The following is a 20555-nucleotide window of genomic DNA, read 5'->3' on the forward strand; positions in this document are numbered from 1 at the left end:
GTTAGGCTAACCGCCATCTTCGACCAAGAAAGCGGTTACGGGGGCTGACTCACAGTAAGGACTGCGAGCCGTTGGTCCATAATTTGGTTCGATGCCCGAGCCGGTTTTCCTTTTAGAGGTACCGAAAAGAGGGATTCAACTTCGAAGTTCGAACCGGCATCCTAGTTCCTTTTGCGATCCTTCCTGCCTGTAAATTACACCCTGGAGCTAGAGGGCGAAATACTTCTTCCAGAATCTATTCCCCCCTCCATTTCTTTCTTCAAATTCAAATAAAAACTCTCGAGGTGAGTCCCAAATCGCGATCCCCATCTCATCTCTCTCCACCCACATCTTCATGGATGATTTCGAAGCCCCATCGTTCTCTCTAGGCATTGATCTCGACTACGATTCAGAGCTCAGAGCTGTCCCCAAAGAAGAATCAATCTGCAAACAAGCTACAGAATCTTCAACCAATGTAAGCTTCCAAGTTCTTGGAGAGGATGACGGTTTTCAAGTTCAACCCCTAGATCTGGGCCTACACACCAAAGATCCTCCTCCGGTTCTCAAGCGCCTGAAGCGAGGGCCAGCGACTCGGTCGCCTGCTGTTAGTAAGCGTCAACTGGTGCAACCTTCACTGGATGTTGATGATGATAATATCGAAGAGCTCTCATCGCAGGAGGAACCACTTAGAGGTAGGAAAATAGGAATCCTTTGTTTCTGCTGGCCATATTTTTTCCCCTTGTCCCATTTAAATCTTGTTTCTGTGATAATTTATTCTGGGTGAGTGACACAATTGTTACTAAGAATATAGTCTTTATGTATTAATGTCCGAAATGTCATTGTAATTCGAATTCAAGTAAGAAAATGTTAGTAATGCAGACAAACAAGAAAAAGAGACAAAAGATTTTGTGGTTCGGCTTGAATGCCTATGTCCACAAATGTAATACCCACAATTATTTCTAGGGTACTACGGATGTTCGCTATTTATAGATTGAGTTACAGCCCAAGCCAGTAATTCAACAATCACCTATTAATCATACCAAATCACCAGATCCCTTTTCAATTGTAGAGCTTTGGTGATACGGTAATCTTTCTCTTAACATTCCCCCTCAAGTTGTGGCAGAGATATATAGAGATCCCAACTTCTTGAAATAGATTTCTCGACAAGGCTTCAGTAAAAATATCTGCAATCTCCTGTTCACTTCAAACTGGAAGAGTCTCAGTCAACTTGGCTCGACTGTTACTCGTTCAAAATGTTAGTCAACTTCTATGTTTTTGGTTTTTCCTTGAAATACTGGATTTGATGCAATATGTGTCATTGCCTGATTATCACAGAACAGTTTCATCAAGTTGTTAGTAGAACCCAAGGTCATACACTAGAGAAAGAAGTCATATTAGCTCACTGGTTGTAGAGGCCATATTCTATACACTGCCTCAACACTTGAACGAGCAACCACATTTTGCGTTTTTTTTACTTTTCCAAGTTACAATATTTCCTCCAACAAAAGTACAATAACTTGTGGTTGACTTTCTATCCGATGGACTTCCATCCCAAACTCCCCTTCTTAAGCATGACTTCAGATATCTAAGTATGCGATCAACAACATCCATATACCTTGCTATAGGAGAATGAGTAAATTGACTGACGAAACTCACAGCGTTGGCAATTTTGGGCCTTGTGATTGTCCACTATATCAAACATCTTACCAATCTCTGAAATCTTCCAGGATCTTCTAGAGGTTCTTCATTTGCAATGATCTTGCTGTTGTAATCCATAGCAGTATCAGCTGGCTTCTCTTGTTTCTTTCATTAGGTCTAGGGTGTATATCCTCTATAGCACATGAGCAAACCTTTCTTAAATGAGTAAATCTCAATTCCCAAAAAATATTTCATCTTACCAAAATCCCTTGATATCAAATTTCCTACTAAGATAATCCTTCAGTTCAGGAATGCCTCTTAAATTATTACTAGTACCAACTATGTCATCCACATAGACTAAAACAATAATAGTCCCAAATTAATATTTCTTAACAAGCATTGAGAAATGAGGACTACCCCTCACAAATTCCTACATCACGAATGTAAAAAAAGGCCGTACCCAGTGCACAAGGCTCCCAACACTGTGGGGGGTTTGGGGAGGGTCTTAATGTACGCAGCCTTACCCCTGTTTTCACAGAGAGGCTGTTTTCAGACTCGAACCCGTGACCACTTGGTCACAATGGAGCAACCTTTACCGTTGCACCAAGGCCCACCCTCCCTACATCCACGAATGTAATACTCACAATTATTTCTGGGGTACTACATAGGTTCACTATTTATAGATTGAGATACAGCCCTAAGATAGAAAATACAGCCCAAGATAGCAATACAACAATCACCTACTAATCATACCAAATCACCAGATCTCTTTCCATTTGTAGAGGATCTGGTATGTTAATCTTTCTCTTAACAGAAGTTACAGAACATATCAAGCAAAGGAAAAGGAAAACATCATAATGACGGAATATGAAAGCAACTATTTTACTGATGTTCCATTCATGTGGTTTAGAAACAAGGAACGAAATACCATGTTTTATGTGATTAGGGGGGTTTGACTTCTGAATCATGCATAGGTAACAGTTACTAACCATGTCAGTATTCCAAAATTCCCCAAACCATCTGCTTTGCATTCTACTTGAATGTGATTTAAAGGTTTGAAGATTTAACAGGGCAGCTTTAAGGGGTCTTTTGTTAACTCGAGAACTACAAAAATGCTGTCAACCAGTCTGAGCTGAGGTGATTAATGGGCATGAAGCGTTTAACTAGATGAGCATTACTTAGAATAGTAAGTTGTTTTAGAGATTAGAGATGATAGGGAATGGAGGAGGGACGCTGCTGACAAATGTTTGAAGTAGAAATCAAGCTTTGGAGAGTAGGGGCGAGATGGGAGTGGTTATTATTTGGGTTCATGAAATTGTCCATCTTTCTATTTCTAAGGAGACCTTATCGTGGTTGATTGAGTTAAGTTATGGGGTGGATGAATAATGTAAACATGGATTTAATGATGCCTTTCTGATGATGTATCACTCCCCCTAACTCTTACTATTCCTTCATGCTAATGATAATCATCTTGGTAGTCAGAGTCCTATTGATAGAAGAAAGCTTAAAGATGAGGTGAGTTTGAATCAACATGCTTAGGCCACTAGCAGATTTTTACCTTTCTCGAATGAGTAATGATATAAAATGTATCAGTTTAGGTGATATCAAGTAAACAGTTGATGGGTGACCAAGGGAGTATTTATGTAGATTCAAGTGGGTAGAGATGATGCTTAGATCCCAATCCAACTGTTGACATTTTGTCACACTGACCCCATAACACCATTTTCTTTCGTTGCTGGGAACTTTCACATTATGAAATGAGATAATGAGATCATTGCAGTAGTGGCCCCAATTACAGACTACTTAATGAATAAAAAATGGGAAAGTGGTTCTTGGTTTTTTATGAAGATGCTGGTACCATACTTCATTTGTGTGTGTGTGTGTGTGTATGTGACTCTGAGCACTCTCAGTGATGTGATTCAGTTGGGGGGTGGGGGGGTGGCAGACCTGAGAAAAGTGAGAGAGTGCATATTTTCTTGATCCTGAATTATTTCCACATCTTGCAGTCTAGTTAATGTCAAAAGATTATTCACTGGACTCTGAGCACTCTAAGCGATGTGATTCATGTGTGTGTTGGGGGGCCGGATGGAAGACCTAAGAAAAGTTGATTTCTTTTTAATAGATTAATGAAAGTAACCTGAAAGGGCTTACCAGAGGGAGTTGGAGTTTTCTTGGGGGCCACTGGAATACGATTGCTCGTTGTTCTTTGGTCTTATAATTTCTTAAAATGATTTGAAGTTTGCAAGGTCCATATATGGTGGAAAGGTGGACCACCTAACTCAATAGGACAGATGCTGCTGCTTGATGGTATTTTCATGCATTTAGTTTGAAAACTTTTTTGACTGAAGACAAGTGATACAAGCCATTTGTCCTATCTTGTTTCCTGTCACTGTTTGGAGTATTGATGGTGATCAATTTATTTGCCAGGCTAATGTAATCCTAGGTAGGTAGAAGACCCACTAGGAGCCAGTACATCAGGATCTAATATGAACAGGCAGTCCGATTAGGGCAGAATAAGGATTTAGGTCAAAATTAGGGTTAGGGTTTGAGGGTATGGTTATGCTAGGCAGGTGTAGGGGAGTCTATCAGTGTTGGTCCAGTGATGGTTTGATGATCGGAAGTGTGAGAATTCAAGTGACAGCAGATTAGGGTTTTGGGTTTTTGAAAAATATGGAAGTGATGGAATCTAGGATTTAGAGTGAAGGGATGGACCTAGGGTTAGGATCAAGTGCTAAGGGGGTTGTGAGTGAAGTTCGGTTAGGCTAGGGTAGGGTTTTGATGGCTGGAATTAGCTGGACAGAAAGTTGGGGTTTTGGGGTTTAATGGGGAATGAGGTAATCTAGGGTTTGGCTGGGAGTTGGGGACCAAACTCAGATCAAGTTTCCCAATTGAGGAGGGGAAGATTCGAACCAAATTTGGGCAGAATGTGATGGCTGAATTGGACTGTGCAGGTTTTAGGGTTTTGGATTTTGAATTTGAGATCGGAGAAGTTAGGGTTTTGATGATGGGTTTGGGGCAGAAGCTAGGATCGAGTGTAGGGGGTATGATGGAGATGTTATGGTCAAAGTTTGATGAGATTTGGGTGGTTGGTTAAGTCTGTGGGTAACTTAGGGTTATGAAAAATGGAAAAACAAAAAAAGGGGAAAAGTAAGGGTTAGGCCAGTAAAGGATTAGAAGAAGAAATTTGGGGATGGGGAGTCTTTAAACTTACTTGGATTTGCAGAGAATGATCGGCAGCAGCATGTAATAGCAGTAGCTTGAATAAAAATTGGAACTTGGAACTTGAAACTTGAAACTTGAAACTAGAACTTGAAGATAACCACTCGGGCTTCACACCGCAGAGTGTCGATTGAATCGGACTCCAATCCCACCAACAAACCAGCCGAGTTTCACACCGCAAGATGTCGATTGGATCATACACCAATCCCACCTTGCTTTGATCACAGTATCACACACAAAGCATATCTTCAGGAGAAGAGAAATTGCAGTTGTAACGCCCCCAAATCCATCTAGGAGTTTAGGTCGTTAACAGTCCTCTAGATCTAAGTCTTAGTGAAATAGGAACCGGAATGTGAACCAAAACATAAATCATCTAGTAACCTCAAAACATAATTGCAGCGGAAGTCTCTATCCATATCCATTCAGTCAACAAGATTAAGTTCAAGTCTCCAATAGTACTGAAAACATAGTTGTCACGGCGTCACGGCGATCCAAGTCGGTGGAGGGGTGTCACGTCGATATATCGACATGTCGCCCGCCATGGCGAGCATGTCGACCATGTTTTATTTTTTATTTTCTCTATTTTTAATGTTTTAATAGATGTATACTCAAGCCATGTTTTATTTTTTCTCTATTGTTTCTCAAGTTTTAAGAAGAAAATTCAGAAATCAAAGAAGAAATCGAAGAGGGAAAGAAGAAATCGAAAGAAATCGAAGACAGGAAGAAGAAATCGAAGAAAAAATCAAAGAGGGAAAGAAGAAATCGAAGAGGGAAGAAGAAATCGAAGACAGGAAGAAGAAATCGAAGAGGGACGCCATGGCGTAGGTCGCCATGCATGCTTCTCCAGTGCTAGGACGCCATGGCGACGCCATGACAACTATGACTGAAAATTTAATTAACTATTACATCGTCTTAAAACTCAAATTAATCAAATTTACATGTCCTTAAAAATTCAAGTAATGTAGTCCTAGGTAGGAGCAAGGTTCGAGAACTCGCGAGATCTCGCCGAGATCTCGCCGAGTTTCTCGGTTTTGGGCAAAACCGAGTCGAGTTCCTAGTCGGTACAAAAAACTACAATTTCTCGACCGAGATCTCGCCGAGATCTCGAGATCTCGCCGAGATCTCGGTGATATCTCGAAGGTGAAAATCATGGTTTTTTTAGTACAAAAAAACCAATATCTCGCAGAGATCTCGGCGAGATCTCGGTTGGGCCCAAAGATGCTAGTTAGTTGTATTTAGCCCAATTTTCACCCAAAAACCATTTCCAACATAAGAGAGAGCAGGAACAGAAGTTCTTAGGCTCTAAACCAAGGGGAAAAAACCTCTCCTTCAAATTTCTTCTTCTTTCTTTCGATTGTTGGATGGAATGCACTGTTTGGAGTTAGATTGAAGTGCCAAAGTGAAGATTCAAGTGCCAATTTGGAGCATCATCACCTATTTGCAAGATTTCAAAGGTGTTTTCTATTTCTTCCCCAAATCTATTTTTTCCAAAAAAAAATTTTGTAATCCTTGTTAGATTCATGTGGTTTTAATATATGTTGAACATCTTTGCCCGATCTATCACTTCATGGAGTCGGATTTTTTTTTCAGTTAATAAATTATTTATTATAATTTCTGGAAAAATAAATGATTTATTTGAAAAAAGAAAATGAAAAAAATAGGATGAATAGTGATTGTTTGAAAATGATTTTGATATATGTTAAACTACTTGGGATGCTCTACAGCCCCATGGATTAATTTTTTATTTTCACCCATTAAAAAAATTATTTTATTTTTCAGATTTAATAAATATATTATAAAAATTAAAAAAATATATATAATATTAAGGAAAAATACTTATTGCTTATGGAAAATTATGTACAACATATGTACATAATATTCAACTTCAAATGGTGTCAAATTCATCATTACATTATATTTTTCTTATACTTTAAGGTATAAATAGTTTTAAAAAAAATTCAAAATATTATTTTTAATTAACAAATAAATACTTGGGTTAGGGGATAAATAAGATATAGTTATTTCATAGTTCTAGTAGCTTGACATTACGTTTAAGAGTTATGAATAGCATACTTTAAGTCTTGAATACCTTACTTTAAGTGATCCATGGTTATTAATACATGCTTTTTATGTAATGATGTCAAACATAAGACATTTTGTATTCAATGTACGATATAGCGTGGCAACATGGAGTTCCCATGTCCATGAGACAAAAAGAAGTCCAAATGCAATTATTGTGGGAAGTTGCTATCCGGAGGAGCCACCGAGGTTAAAGCAACACTTGTCAGTCGAGCAAGAATGTTTCATCATGCCCAAATGTTCCTATCCAAGTGAAAGTGGCAATGACACAACATTTGAAAGGAGGAAGATTAAAAAAATCTGAGAGGGAAAGAATGCAATAAGAGTTTAATGAGGCAATACTAGAGAGGGCTGGTGCAGAGGTTTGTGGCGAAGATGATACCGACATTGGGCCTCCACCTGGTGAGTTTCAATCAAAGGCTGAATGGAGAATTTACCACAGACTTTGGTGAGTAGACAAAGTTTTCATTTTGATAATATAAGAGTATATGAGCAAGCAAGAGGAGCTGGTGGATCTGGCTCAGCTGCACTAGTGCAAGAAGATGAGAGGAGAAGAAGCACTGGGACAAGAAATATACCACGACCCCAAACCCGACCACGAGTACAAGGTCCAGAACCCATTTTTGAGCAGGATCCCACCACTTTTAGGCAACAAGATGCCTACCGCCAACCATCCCACAAGTATTTGGTGGTAAACAAGAGAAAGCACGAAAAGCCTTCAAGAAATTCATGCTTTACCATGGCATTCCAGCCAATGTAGCACAAGGAACATACTATGATGCATTCCTCGATCTGCGGGAGGAGCTGGTGCGAGGATGGAAGGACCTTCACCATTTGAATTATACAATGTGTATTTGCCTCGGGAGGTAGAGGAGCTAAAAGAATACATTGATGGTTTGAAGCCAATGTGGGAGACATATGGGGTTACTCTTATGGTGATGGTTGGATGGACCTACTAGGCTGTCCATCATAAATTTCATGGTGAGTTGCAATGGAAAGACTATATTCTTGAAGTCTATCGATGCATCAAAGCATATAAAGGATGCATCATACTTGTATAAGGAGTTGAAGCAAGTGGTGGAGGAGGTAGGACAGGAACGTTATCCAAATTGTGACGGATAACGGTTCCAACTATAAAAAGGCTGGAGAGAAGTTGATGAATAAGAAGAGTAAGAGGATCCGGCTCTTTTGGACCCCATGTGCAGCCCATTCTATTGATTTAATCTTTGAAGGACATGAGGAAAAAGACTTTGGTGGCGGGTGTGGTAAATAGGGCAAGACAGTGACAACTTTTGTGTACAACCATTCTTATGCTTTAGCCTTGATGAGGGAGAAATGCAATGGAGATTTAGTGAGGCCTGGTGTCACTCGATTTGCCACCAATTACATTGCATTGAAGAGCTTTGAGTAAGACGATAGGTCTAAGGTGTATGTTTGCAAGTCATGAATGGTTTGGTTGGCAAGGTTCTAAGTCGGAAGAAGCAAAGGTAGACAATGGACCATTGCAAATGATGGATTTTGGAAGGACTTGGGGAAAGTGGTTGGCATATTAGAGCCGGTGGTGGCGATCGAGGATGGTTGATACGAGAGAAGAAGCCTACTTTAGGCCACATTTATGCTGCCATCCAAAAAATGAAGGAAATGGTTAGAGCTGCTATACCTCGAAGTGCAAAGTCCTACACTAACATCATTAATGAGCGGTGGGAGAAGCACTTGAGTCATCCATTGCATAAGGCTGGTGAGTTCAACATACTTTATACTTTAAATGTTATAACTTTTTTACATTTACATATTCAAAACCCTAAAGGCATTAAAGCGATTAAGTCACTAACAAATCATATTTGTGGTGTTTACTTTACCAGCATACTATTTGAATCCAAAGTATCACTACTCCCATCATCTTGGGCTAGACATAGAATTGTTAGAGGCAGTTCAAGCTGTTACTCAGAAGTTGGAGCCCCATCCAAAGACACAAGCTACTTGCAACGATGAGGTGAGAGTATGGGACTTTGGCACTTTGGTTTTATGAATGTAATTACTAAATAGGAAATACTAATGCCTCATATTGAAAATAGATCAAATACTTGAGAGAGGCCTCAAGAAGTTTTGGTCGACTAGGCAGTGGAGGGTAGACAAAAGTCGAGACCCTGGTAGGTGGCATGATATTACATTTATGAATTATAATTTATCTCTTTATAATGTACATATTCTTACTATTCTATATTTGTAATGCAGCCGACTGGTGGGTGCTTTATGGTACAAGTTCACCCAACCTGAGGAAGGTAGCGGTGAGAGTGCTCTCACAAACTTGTTCATCCTCCGGATGTGAGCGCAAGCGAGTACATTCTCATTGATACATTCAAAGAGGCGGAATAGGTTGGGTAGCGAGCATTGGAGCAGCTTGTGTATGTGCGCTCTGATATGAGATTAAGGATGAGGCACATACGTGAAGGAATTGAGGCCAATGATAAAGAACCCATTGAAGCGTCCAACATTTTTCAAGAGGACTACGATGACGATGAGGATCCCCTATTCCGGTGGGTGAGGGATCGTGGTACACCGATATGGATCAATCGGGGTAGGCCCGACCCCACCATTGCGTCTCTAACCAAGACCGATGTTGATGAATATATGTCGACGCCAAGAGGGCGTGCACATGCGAGTCACCGAAACCTTTTGAGCTCTGTAGGAAGTCCTGGCGATGATGATGATGGTGGTGGTGATGACACGCTGGTGATGCTAGTGATGGTGATGGTGATGGTGATGGTGATGGTGGTGAAGCTGCTGCTGCTAGTGGCATGCGGAGTGGCGGTTATTATGATGATCGTCATGAGGGGATGCGCGAGCAGTACGAGCAAGAAGTTGGAACGCAGGAGGACCCTGTGCGTTTCACCGGTGAGTCTCAGTTTACGCATGCCACTCAAGATCAAGACCATGGTGGCTACCCTAAAACATACAACAGAAAGAAGGGTCGCAAACATTCACATCAGTCATATGCTCAGGAGGAGGAACAACAAAGATATGAACACCATGCTTACAAGTTTGAAGCATGAGTATAGATACTACTAGTGAGCATCGATCATGGCAATCATCTCAAGATCATCATGGCTATGACTATGGCCAGCAGAGACCGGTTCGATTATAGTGCCTATGGTCGGATGGGCGATGGCGGTGAGTATGACATCAAAGCTCTAGGTCAGTGTTGGGCATACATTCCTAGTCCCAAACCAGTCATACATGCCTCAAACTCAATATGACGATAGAGTGGATCTTACACCTCATACCAATGACCTCCCATGTACCCTAAGATAGGGAGATTGGTATATGTTGATCGAAGACTTATATGGAAGGCTGTGTCACACTATTTGCAACACTATAGCAATTCCATGACATGGGAATTATATGTGGATCGATATAGGGATGAATTTCTTGTTCAATCTCATTTTATGTAACAAATTAAGTGAACATTGATGTAATGTACATTTTATTTGAATGTTTTGATTGATGTGTGCAAATTAGAATGTTTTGATTGCTAATTTGCTATGTTTTACTAAATTATATATAGATTATGTTGTTTTAGACTTTTAGTACGACTCGTCGCCTACCAACCTATGGTCCAAAGTGAAACTCATATTTGGACTTGTTTTTTGGCAAATCTGGGCATGCCATTGTGTTTAAATGGCCTGAAATAGGCTGGATACCAAGTTTCAGACCCAAAATATGTGTACAACCCACCGAGTTGGGGGTCCGAGTCCAAAAAAAAAAAATTGCACCAACTCGCCGAGATCTCGGCGAGATCTCGGCTCGACTCGGTTTCTGGCCTAGCCGAGATGCCACCGAGACCCGAGTTCTCGAACCTTGGGTAGGAGTAATCCCACTAGGAACCAGGGTAATAGGATCTCTTAACAAGGCTGGCCGATTGGGACAGCTTAGGCTAATTAGGGTAGAATTAGGGTTATGGTTAGGGTTTTATTTGGTAATGATGGGCAGAATTTAATGAGTCTAATGGTATAAGTTGGATCAAATTTGGTTAAGGTTGGAATTCTAGGGTTTTGGGTAGGATGCCTTATGAAAATGGACTGTTTGTAAGATCTAGGGTTTAGGGGCAGATTTTAGGAAAGAGGTTTATAGGGTATTAATGGGCAGGTCTAGGGGGTTATTTTGGTATAAAGAAGTTAGGGTTTGGGAAGGTTTTAAAATTCTGCAATTTAGGGCAGAATTGGATTTAGGGTTTTAATGGAGGTTAGGGTTTGATGGATGGAGGGGAGTTTGGACTAGGTCTAATGAAGGGGAATGGCTGGACAGATTAGAAGAAGAAGGTTTGAAATCAAATCTCAGATTGAAACTTACTGGATTTGCATAGATCTTCAATGGTAGCAACTTTGAAGATGAACAATGGGGTCTCCCGATCTACAAGATGCAAGGAAATAAGTAGCAGCCCTCCCGATCTTCACAATGCAAGGAGTCGATTGGAGATCCACCAATCCCTTCACCTTGATATTATTCACAAGGCAACCTTGATATTACTCACAAGGCACACTCACGATGGAGCAAAGGCAGCAACAAAGGCAACAAGCATAAAGCTGAGTTTTTATTAATCAAATTCGTGTTCAATGCTGGCCTCCCTTACAAACTTATATAGAAGACTCAAAAATAGACTTAGACACTAAAAAGGAATGGCCTAACCTTATCCCTAACCTATTAGGCAACTTAAACTGACTAGGAAACTCAAATAGACTCAAAATAGAGTCCGAATGACTTAAAACAACTTAAACTACTTAAAATAAAGAAGATTCCCTAGTAGCCAATAGGATATAAGAACCTCTTAGCCAATAGGATCACTTCACTTAAATTAGACCAATTGAACCAATTGGATGCAACCAATTTAAACCGGTTCAATTAAAAACACAAAATAAAAACTAAGTATTGGGCTAATCCCGTATGCAACTTATATACCCCTATTTTAGGCCCACTAAAGTGGCCTAATACATAGAAAACCCTTGGGAACAAAGGCCCAACATATATATATCCCAACCCTACACTTATTCCCAATGAAACAAGCCCTATTTGATGATGAATCGCATCAACTCTCCCCAACTTGAAAAAATTCGTCCTCGAATTTTGTAGTGATGAGGGGAATCAACATGTGATCGCGACTTTGACCATCCCCAAACAGAATTTCGGTGAAGCGGGAACATTGGGGATAAAGTCTTCAATGCGTGGAGCGTTCTCTTCAAAGAACCATAGTGGCATAACAAACTCTATGTGCTCGACCTCTTCAAGAACAACATCTTGGATGTCGATGATTTCTTGTGGAGTGTTGTCAATCACCACTTCATCTTCCATGTGCTCCCTTGTCTACTTTGCCCTCTTGATAGTTTCTTCTACCATTGTGTGTTGGATCTCCACATCAATTTGATGGCCGAGCTTCTCAACCATGATCTCAACTCGGTGCAGCTTGGTCTTCTTGAATTTCTTTAGCTATAGGTTCTTGAATCTCTTCAACACAAACCGCTTTAGTAGAATCTTTTGTTGGTGCATTTGCCATAGGTGAAACTTCAAACACAATCGATGTCACTTGCATTTGAGTTGACATGTTCGCGATCCTTGTGGATGACGATCGATGTGGTAACCTTTGGTTGTAATCCTTTTAGAGTAAACAAATGGTATAGACGCTGTCGATCGGGTAGGACACACAAGTTGTTTTCGGTTCAATCCAACCTTGTTGGTCCAACCAATTGCAACCTCATCGCAATAAAGATCCTTGGAGATGGTACCGGCTTACACCAAGCACCATCATGATATGAAGAACACCCAAATTCAACACAGACTTTACCTGTAGGCTCGATGCAAATCTCTCCTGATTGGGACAACATATCCACCACGGATTGTGAAATAATGTTGTTACATCTCCTCTCATCAACAACTAAGATGGCTGTGCTCCCATTGGGTAGACAAACTTGGGTCTTGAAAACGAAGGGAGGTGGGTCTTTCGAGGCTTGGTTGGAGCTTCCCTCCACCATAGCTCTGATACCAATTTAATGTAGTCCTAGGTAGGAGTAATCCCACTAGGAACCAGGGTAATAGGATCTCTTAACAAGGCAGGCCGATTGGGACAGCTTAGGCTAATTAGGGTAGAATTAGGGTTATGGTTAGGGTTTTATTTGGTAATGATGGGCAGAATTTAATGAGTCTAATGGTATAAGTTGGATCAAATTTGGTTAAGGTTGGAATTCTAGGGTTTTGGGTAGGATGCCTTATGAAAATGGACTGTTTGTAAGATCTAGGGTTTAGGGGCAGATTTTAGGAAAGAGGTTTATAGGGTATTAATGGGTAGGTCTAGGGGGTTATTTTGGTATAAAGAAGTTAGGGTTTGGGAAGGTTTTAAAATTCTGCAATTTAGGGCAGAATTGGATTTAGGGTTTTAATGGGTTAGGGTTTGATGGATGGAGGGGAGTTTGGACTAGGTCTAATGAAGGGGAATGGCTGGACAGATTAAAAGAAGAAGGTTTGAAATCAAATCTCAGATTGAAACTTACTGGATTTGCAGAGATCTTCAATGGTAGCAACTTTGAAGATGAATAATGGGGTCTCCCGATCTACAAGATGCAAGGAAATAAGTAGCAGCCCTCCCGATCTTCACAATGCAAGGAGTCGATTGGAGATCCACCAATCCCTTCACCTTGATATTATTCACAAGGCAACCTTGATATTACTCACAAGGCACACTCACGATGGAGCAAAGGCAGCAACAAAGGCAACAAGCATAAAGCTGAGTTTTTATTAATCAAATTCGTGTTCAATGCTGGCCTCCCTTACAAACTTATATAGAAGACTCAAAAATAGACTTAGACACTAAAAAGGAATGGCCTAACCTTATCCCTAACCTATTAGGCAACTTAAACTGACTAGGAAACTCAAATAGACTCAAAATAGAGTCCGAATGACTTAAAACAACTTAAACTACTTAAAATAAAGAAGATTCCCTAGTAGCCAATAGGATATAAGAACCTCTTAGCCAATAGGATCACTTCACTTAAATTAGACCAATTGAACCAATTGGATGCAACCAATTTAAACCGGTTCAATTAAAAACACAAAATAAAAACTAAGTATTGGGCTAATCCCGTATGCAACCTATATACCCCTATTTCAGGCCCACTAAAGTGGCCTAATACATAGAAAACCCTTGGGAACAAAGGCCCAATATATATATATCCCAACCCTATACTTATTCCCAATGAAACAAGCCCTATTTGATGATGAATCTGCATCATCAAGTCTAAAACAAAATTTAAATAAGCTTCAAGATTCAATCCTAATGTATGTCTCCGTCACAACCATAAGCTCCGTCCTCTTGATTTTCCACACAGGTTTGATCAATATCTACGGTCTCTTCATATGAAACATAATTGGGGTAAGCTTCGGGAAGAAACTTAGCGAGACAACATCCAAACCTCATACGAATATTTTAAAAATATACACCTTAGCAGAGTTGGAAAAACATGCATACATAAAATTAGGGTTACTCATCATTGTAGCAAATTTCACAAAACAACAACATAGCATACACATAATCAAGTACAAACATCATGGTTACACCTGGCCAAAAGCATAACCACGATATCCGAATTTAATCATGAACATGCACATCATTGTAACCACAAACATCTGCCTTGCACTGTACTACAAGCGCAGCTCACTCACCAAAGATGAGGACATGAAGTATGCCCCGTACCGTACTACGGGCTCATCTTCTCAATCACAATTAAATAATAAAAATAAATAAACATCCATACATCCTTAAGCATGCAAGGAGTTGTCATGCTTCCATAATCATGAAGAATATCATCATAACATCCTTCTCACTATATTTCATGCTATTATGCCCTTAAATCAATGAATTTTTCAACATAGATTTCTCAAATAAAGTTTTTAAACACATGCTTGCAAAATCAGAATTGTAAAATGAAGAGAGGAAAAGCATAAAGTAGTAGATATTAACTCACTGGTTTGCTGAAAATCGAATTTCTAAAGAAAAATTTGAAGGTGCTCTAATGGTGGACAGATCTCCCTCCTTTTTTTTTCCTTCTCTTCTTTTCTTTCTTCCTCTCCTTGTTTTTTTCCCACGATTTCTGCCTCTCTTTCTCCCTTTGCATGATTCTCTCTCTTTCACGATCTCAGCTTCTCTCCCTTATCTCTTTCCCTCTTTCCCATTATTACCCAATCACACTCTCTCTTTTCCCATTACAACTCAACTTTACAGCCCTTTTTTTTCTCTCTCACAAACTTGCTACAATTGCTCGGACTCTATTGGACAGCTTGAATTACGTAGGGGTAACTTTCCTTATTTCATGAGATTTCAACACCCCTCTTTAATTATTTATTTGTTTTAAACTCAAGTCCTCTTTCTTCTCTAATTTCTTTATTTATTTCCTATTTCAACTCAATCTCTCTCTCTCTCTCTCCCTCTTTCACGTTTTCTTTAAACATGGGGAATCTCCATCCCTATTTTCTCACCTAGTAGTTTTTAGGTGGGGCCCACCAAGATGTTCAAAGCAAAAGAAATAAAATTCCAATTAATTGATTCCCTCAAGAATTGAACCTTAGACTTCGTTAATTAGATATAAGGTTTTAACCACTGGGGTAAGCCACTTGGTGTAATTACAAATATGCCTATCCTACACTCATACTAAAAATAAAATAAAATGCTAGCAAGTTCTTACCTCAAGCGTGCATGCTAACAACCAAAATTTCACCCTTCATTGGTCCACTGGTATAGATTCTGCACACAAGGTGAAAAGTCTAAATTACCCCTACATTTTGGGCACGGGTATTACAGCGGTAGCTTGCAAGAGAGAAATTTCGTAAACAGTGAGGTAAAGAGGAGCTCCACGGTTTGCCTTTCTTTATAATGGCTAAAGGCCTAAATTCCTATGCAGCCTGATGCAGGTCCAAGCACTAGCAAGTAGAAGAAGCCATGACTTGGCTGTTTTTTTGTGTTTTCGTTGGAGCCTTTCTTTTCCCTAGACTTAGTTTTTTTTAGTGTTTTAGTTATTAGGGGTAAACCAGTCTTTTCCCCTTTTAACTATTTAAGTTGCTGCTTAGTTTATTTCCCCTCCACGATTTTATTAGAGGGATGATTTGTTATTTGTTTTGTTTAAACTTGTACTCATATTTAGAGTACAAGTCTGCTGTTTTGTAATTAGGATTCAGATTTGGAATTATCAGTCCTAATCTGACTAGGATTTGGGCTCAGCCCTGGCTATAAATAAAACCCAACGTGGGAGGCTCCCCCACAGTTCATTATTAAAAATTTATGTTTCTTAGCCTTGCTGCTATTGTTGCTGCTCCTTGTGAGTGTATATCCTTGTGGATCTCAAGGTGGTACAGGGTGGGTGGACTCCTGCTACTCCTTGCATCGTGAAGATCGGGAGATTTCTTCAAGTTATCAAGCTGCTGCCATTGTTTCTGCATTACAGTAAGTTTGAACCTGCACTTTGTTTTAAAACCTTCTTCTACCCAGCCATTATCCTTCCATTAGACCTAATCCACATGCCCCTCCATCCATCAAACCCTAATCTCCATTAAACCTGCAACTCCTACCTCAACTAGGACTCCCTCATAACTACAGATCTGGCCATCAATTTCGAACCATACTTCCAGCCTATATCCCCCACACCTCTCCCTACACTCGACCTTAAACCCAGTCCATAATCCCCACTATACTCCCTCCATTCCTCCACTCCATTAAAACCCCATAAACCCTATTACCATTGTCCAACCCTAACCCTAGTTTTGACCTAGATTTCTGAATCCTAACCCAATCGGCCAGCCCTTGTGTGTGACCCCATTACCCTGGCTCCTAGCGGGACTACTCCTACCTAGGACTACATTACAGTCTAGGAATAATAAATCCCAGGCTGAGTCTAAATACAAAACACTACCTCTAAAATTCGTGTAGAGGTGTGGACCCTAAAATATGACTTAAGTTAAAAAGATTCTATCGTAAGAGAATATTCTAAAATCACTTAAATTGGACCAGTGGTTGAACTAGTTCAATTTAAAACACTAAAACATAAAAATAAACTAAGTATAGGGCTAATCCTGTATGCAACTTATGTACCCATATTTTAGGCCCATTAAAGAGGCCTATTATATAGAAACCCATGGGATCAAAGGGCCAACATGTCCATAACCCAACCCTAGACTTATTTCTAAGGAAAGAAGCCCAATCTGGTGATAAACCTGCATCACAGGCTGCTTTATATTGACCATGTTTATTTGTTGAACTCCTTCCTAATTTTTATGTTCTTTTTCTTTTCTTCAATGAATCATTTAAAATAAGAAAACATATGCATTGAATAAAAAGTTGACCAACTACAACAAATCAGTTGCTTAATTTCATTTACATTACTATGCATTATTGGACATAAAATCATAAATGCTCCATTCTGGTTAGAAACTCAATATTTAAAAGATAAATGAAGCAATAAAACTGAAAGAAATATAATAGTCCGACTTTTCTAATTGCATGTATAATTGATCTTAATTGTCAATGTTGTGAAGGCATAACCTAGGTAATTAGCTAGTCCTAGTAGGTCCGGTATTCACAAGTCTAGGCTTTTCATAAATTGATAGTTGCCTGGGTTCCAGGGGTTCTCCTAAGTTCAGGCTGGGCAGCCACCCATTGGTTTTGTATGTTACACTATATAATTATTTTATTTTACTTACAAAAAATATGATATTTTACTTTTAATTTTTAATTATAGGAGCTATGTTAGAAATTAGAATTAAACTATGTTGTTGAACATAGTGTCCAATAGTTTTGCTGTTTCTTTAATATCATATTTTACATTTTTTATGGGTGAATATATTATTTTAGTTTTTTATGATCTATCTATATCACCCCATGATTGCATGGTTGATCAACAGCTCTGTTGTCTGATCATTTTGACAATCTTGTTAATGCCTATTTGTTAGTAATTAATCCTATCCTTCCTTTGAAAAGTATGGAGTGAATCTGTAGTTAATAAGTTATTCTTCGCAATGTATGCAATTTTGGATCTAGATATCCATACATTAATGCAAGTGACTGTAGTTTTCTCTATTTCTAGCTGAATATTCATTGAACTGGATTTTCTCTTTCTAAATTTTCCTTAGGAGAAACTGTTGGATGTTCAGCAATACAAAACCGTTCCGTAAGTAACAGTTCAAAGTCTCAATTTCATGGCCGTAGGGTCTTGACCGGACAGTCAATAAGCAAGAATAAAGTGGGGAAATTCACACCAGCTTCAAATGCCTCAACTTCTGCAAATTTGGAGGCAGGTGACAGCAAGTTGATGTTTCCAAAGTTAACTCTCAGTCCTCTCAGAAGATTCCAGTTGCTTGATTCTGATTCGGATGAACCTTCTACTAGTGAAGACTTATGTCATGATGCTGGTAAGAATGATGCTGCTGCAAAAGAAAGACACTGTAATCCAGACCAATATATGCCAGGGAATCAAACAAAGAAGCCTAATGCTTCTGCAAGTATGTTTACAACTGAGGATTTATGGAAAGATTTCATTCCAAAGAAGAATCTAAGTATTCCAACCCCAGCTCTGGATGAGTTTTGTGATGAATATTTCAGGCCAGTGAAGGATAAGAATATAGCACAGATGGAGAAAGGTCTATCTGTCAGTAGCTCCGAAGGTTGTTATCAGAAGAGCAGTATCAGTGAAAATGTGAAACATTGTGGGAATCTGCCAAGTCCTCTTCCTCCTGCATGTCGGTATTTTTACCATGAGGACCCAAGGATCCAGAAATTAGTCCGTGAACGGTTACCTAACTTCTTCCCTCTTAGTGATGTTAATGACAGAGGGCACCAGCAGTTTGATGTATCAATCATTGATTACAGGTAACCCATCTCAAATTACTTCTGATGTAGTCTTTGATGTTTGAAAAATTTTTAAACTCTTTTCTGACATTCTATATTGTTGTCATCTCAGGAGTCAATTCGCTCACACAGTCTGTCAGCAGATCGATGGCGCTGGGAACAAGTCTCTTGACGGAGGTTCAAAAAGAGGCAAAAGGAAGGTCAAAAATTCTAATGCTAAAGAGGTCTCACAACCGTCTGGGGAGTGGGTCAACCCCAAAAGCTCTGCGTGCATTCCAAAAAATGCTGGCAAAAGACGAGTTCATGCAGCAGGCCATTCTGCTAGTCGGTGGTACACAGGCCAGGATGGAAAAAGGGTAACTAGAAATGCTATATTATGCTTTTGCTCAGTCAAACCTGTGTTATATTTTATTCTCAGTGATCTCTCTCAAGTATGTTTTGGAAGTTCAATAGAACATTTGCTAATTTCATTTTGGTTCAGAGTTTATGTTCTGTTGATGTTATCTCTTGATCATCAGGTTTACGTCTCTAAAAGAGGACAAGAGTTGACAGGGCGAGTTGCCTTTATGCATTACAAGAAGGTACTTCTAGATAAATTTCATGCTGATGTTCTGATCCATCTGTGCATAGAATGGTCATGTTTAACTTTTCTTTATACAATTTTTCCCAATATCCCTGCCAGTGGCTGTTGCTTGATTGTAAGTTGTTTATATCTCTGTCGCAAGATGTTTCAGTGATCAATTGTTTGATGCAGAATAATAAAAGGGCGTACCCAGTGCACGAGGCTCCCGCCACTGCGGGGTCTGGTGAACTTTGAGCGACCTCTAAGTGGGATTGTTAAACCATAATCATTTTCTAGTGTATGGTGAACTTTTATATTTGAATTAGGGGCATGAGGTATGGAGAAAGGAATTTTCATTTGCCCCTCCTGCGAAGCAGGGGGTAAGGCTGCGTACATTTGCTCCTACACTAGTGGGAGCCTTGTGCACTAGGACGCTCTTTTTTTTTTTAGGTATGGAGAACGGAATTGTCATCCTTGCCCATCCGAATTGCAGTAAGTGCTATAAATTAAAAGGACATCTTGCCTTGACTCTGTTCTGACCAAACTGCTAACGCGGGTTACCTGGTTTCCAAGATACACTAGTTATTTAGTAAGAAGATAACATCTGATATTCCTGCAGGTCTTTCTACATTTTCCTTTGAATTATTATGTGGTGGTAAGACTAGTGGGGTTGAGATAAACTTATTACTGTTATGGGTAAAAAAGACCAGGGATTTGATCTTCTTCTTACTCATTACACACGATTGACATTCAGTCTATTCTTGTTGACAGGAGAGTGGAAAAGGATTCAAAAGGTCAAAGAAGAGAGCTACTGCCAAGAAAAAATCATAAGGATGAGTGTTTCCTACCAAGATTTTCCATATAATGTATTGATATCAGGGTTTCAAAAATCTGGATTGCATCAACCAGATTGGCCTTTAAATCGGTTGGCAGATCCCGATTCTGCCGTATCCGGTTCAGCCGATCCCCTTCCAAAAACTAGGGTTAGGGCATATTTAGGCCGACTCTTACTGATCTTGGCTGATCCAATACCTGATTCTAGGTTTTTAAAACGCTGGTTGATATTTCATATTGGTATGTAATTCTTGCCAGAAACAATGTGCAATCACGTTAAATTTTGGGAAGAAGATTACTACATTGCCCTTGTATAGATTCTTTTATACCTTTGTACACATAATAAACAGTGGGATCCATACTAAA

General features: G+C 39.5%; 1 protein-coding gene across 1 annotated transcript; it reads left to right on the forward strand.

Moving 5' to 3' along the window:
* The first annotated feature begins 204 nt into the window (after positions 1–204).
* On the forward strand, positions 205–20293 carry LOC122641763. The gene is made up of 5 exons (XM_043835058.1): positions 205–671; positions 18079–18814; positions 18906–19149; positions 19312–19374; positions 20127–20293. The coding sequence occupies exons 1-5, from the start codon at positions 335–337 to the stop codon at positions 20184–20186; spliced, it is 1440 nt and encodes a 479-aa protein (XP_043690993.1). The 5' UTR covers positions 205–334; the 3' UTR covers positions 20187–20293.
* The last annotated feature ends 262 nt before the right edge of the window (positions 20294–20555 follow it).

The sequence above is a fragment of the Telopea speciosissima genome, chromosome 10 (genome assembly GCF_018873765.1).
Source record: "Telopea speciosissima isolate NSW1024214 ecotype Mountain lineage chromosome 10, Tspe_v1, whole genome shotgun sequence".
NCBI lineage: Eukaryota > Viridiplantae > Streptophyta > Magnoliopsida > Proteales > Proteaceae > Telopea > Telopea speciosissima.